The 3,107-nt window shown below is 36.0% G+C and overlaps 1 protein-coding gene across 1 annotated transcript in view; it reads right to left on the bottom strand.

Moving 5' to 3' along the window:
- Positions 1–46: 46 nt before the first annotated feature.
- Positions 47–3,107, bottom strand: part of nf2a (NF2, moesin-ezrin-radixin like (MERLIN) tumor suppressor a) — a 34,774-nt gene continuing 31,713 nt past the window's right edge. The window contains exon 16 of the mRNA XM_008336243.3: positions 47–766. Within this exon, the coding sequence (XP_008334465.1) occupies positions 716–766 (51 nt within the window). The 3' untranslated portion in view covers positions 47–715. The remainder of the gene's footprint in view (positions 767–3,107) is intronic.

The following is a 3,107-nucleotide window of genomic DNA, read 5'->3' as shown; positions in this document are numbered from 1 at the left end:
ATATATATATATATATACTGTATATATTACACAGAAAAAAAACTAGTCACTGTCATAACTGTGACTAGTTAGTTATATATATTACCAGATAGTTATATATATTATATGAAGAAACTCTTGGCACTTTCCAAATATATGGAATTATAGCAGTTTCACACTCCTGACATACAAACCCCATTCATTGGTACAACATAGTGCAACTGGGTCAGAGTAAAGGTCAGCTAAATAACAGCTCATTCTCAATCCTCCCTTAGCAGTGTATGAATTTTAAAATCCACTGTAAAGACACATGTAGGTCACCAAAATTGGACATGATATAATAAACCCTGTAAACCTCACCAGTATTAGTCACTTGAGCTAAGCCTAAAAAGAAAACACTTGAGCTAAATATACATGATTTTTTTTTCCTTTCCCTTTTTCCCTTCACAACATTCAACAGGAATGTTCTGTCCTTCACACACTGCTGTAAACACTACTTCAATATAAATCCCAGTTTCTAAAATAAAAAATACACACTATGCCGAAAAATAGCCATTAATTCTCCCGTGTGCTTACACAAACCACCCTGAAGGTGGTGCAGTTCATGATAGTGGTCATTTTTGTTTTTGTCCCCCCCATAGTGTTTCATTGTCATTCCCAGTAAATGGGATATAAGGCGGCGTAGTGCAGTTTGTCACTCACTCTGACCAGGAATGGAGAAAGGAGAGGTAACAGTTTAAAGTTCTTCAAAGAAGGCCACTCTGGACTTGGTGCTCTGAAGTGTCAGCTGTTAAGGAGATGAAAAAAAAGGGTTTAATTACCTGTATGTAACAGGTTTAATTATTTATACAATGGGGAAGAGATTACACGTAAGGAAAGTTCATGCATACCTTTTTTAAGTCTGCTTTCTCAGTCTAATGTAAAAACACTCATGTTGTAAATCTTTTTTTTTAAGTCTGCCAGATCAGGTTTACATGCAGCAATTTAATTGTATTTGATGATCAGTCAGAGCATTGTTTCCCAAAGACTGGGTTGCGACCCTCAGGTGGGTCGTTTCTTTTTTGGGTCGTCTCACATCATGTTTCACAGGAGTTTATGACTACTGTCTATTGACCTTGGTCACGAAGGTTTGTCACTTTAAAAATATGGGTCCCCAGAAATATAAGTAGTTATAAGCAAACATATCATAAATAATAAAATAAATATCTACAATATATATAAACATATATTGTATATATGTATATACAGATATATGTACATATGTTTATATATATACACACATTTATACACACATGTATATATATACACATATATACATGCATGTATATATATAAAGAAAATATTAGAAAATACATATACATATATTACATATATATTCATATAGATACACCGTATACATATATAGGTGGTATATGTATATAATTATTGCAATTTTATTATTAAAAAAAAAAAAGGTAAACCATTTGGAGCGCCACCACTTCCTGAATGACCATATATGGTATGGTAATATCCATGTGTAAATTAAACTGTCGCCTCTTGACTTCAACCAGAAATAATGAAATAAAATGTAGCTTATCGTTGCTAGTTTTTCCTCTAACAATCCAAAGTGCTCATATAACAACCTTTTTTAACCACTGTGATTAACATCAACCTCCTGGGCAAATAAAATTAGCACTATTATATTATACACTATTATTATATTATAAACTATTATTTAAATTACACCTTTCTGGACCTGGATAAAAAAGTAAGCCAGGTCAAGCATCATAGAGAATAAATAAGCAGGAGCTGCATGTAGCGTTGAGAAGTGGCTGTACTGCTGCGCACGGTCACGTTGCTGCCAGTCAAAAAGTTCACAGAGTGAAGTAAACTGTCAGAAGTTTATCTCTCCGACTTTGGAAACTTTGGAAACTTTAGGTGAGTCATGGGGCAAGTCTTTATGAAACACCGGACTATGCTGGAAGTCAACACAGAACTTAAAGAACACGGTTAAAACTGTCAGAGCTGTGCTATTTCTGAAAGAAAAAAAAAAATATAACAACAGAGAGAGATTTGCTGGTGCTGTAGCAATCAACCACAACTGAAGTTGTTAATTTATTCAAACTGTGATTACTTCAAATCAACACCTGTTGTATAACTTTCAATTATTTTAATACGCAATTATGAAATCTTTTTTTTTTTTTTTTTCAAATTTTGTATTAATTTCCAAGTAGCCTGGTGGCATGAATAACACTACATTGTTATTTTTGTGTTTTTGTGGGATTTCAAGTAATAAAGGGCAATATATAAATACATGTTTTATGTATTTCCAACATGGCAAATACACTGCCTGGCCAAAAGAAATGTCGCCACGTGGATTTAACAAAGCAAATAGGTTGGAGCCTCCTGTTGGATAATTATTGCATGTGCGATTATCTTTCAGCTGGCAACAAGTTATTTAACCCCAACTGGTGCAATGAGTTGCTTCTCAATTCTTAAACAACCATGTCGAAAGACACATCCCGTGGTCGTGGAAAAGATGTTAGTCTGTTTCAGAAGGGTCAAATCATTGACATGCATCAAGCAGAGAAAACATCTAAGGAGATTGCAGAAACTACTAAAATTGGGTTAAGAACCGTCCAACGCATTATTAAAAACTGGAAGGATAGGGGGGACCAGATGATGGGCGCATCAGGGTAAGAAGAGAGGCAGGGGAAGTGATGCACCCATCATGCCTAGTGCCTACTGTACAAGCCTGTGGGGGCAGTGTTATGATCTGGGGTTGCTGCAGTTGGTCAGGTCTAGGTTCAGCAACAGTATGTGCTCAAAGAATGAGGTCAGCTGACTACCTGAATATACTGAATGACCAGAATATTCCATCAATGGATTTTTTTCTTTCCTGATGGCACGGGCATATTCCAAGATGACAATGCCAGGATTCATTGGGCTCAAATTGTGAAAGACTGGTTCAGGGAGCATGAGACATCATTTTCACACATGGATTGACCACCACAGAGTCCAGACCTTAACCCCATTGAGAATCTTGGGGGTGTGCTGGAGAAGGCTTTGCGCAGCGGTCAGACTCTACCATCATCAATGCAAGATCTTGGTGAAAAATGAATGCAACACTGGATGGAAATAAATCTTGT

The sequence above is a fragment of the Cynoglossus semilaevis genome, chromosome Z, assembly GCF_000523025.1.
Source record: "Cynoglossus semilaevis isolate Cse_v1.0 chromosome Z, Cse_v1.0, whole genome shotgun sequence".
NCBI lineage: Eukaryota > Metazoa > Chordata > Actinopteri > Pleuronectiformes > Cynoglossidae > Cynoglossus > Cynoglossus semilaevis.
Note: the sequence above shows the minus strand (reverse complement) of the source record. Positions and strands in the feature narration are given on the sequence as shown.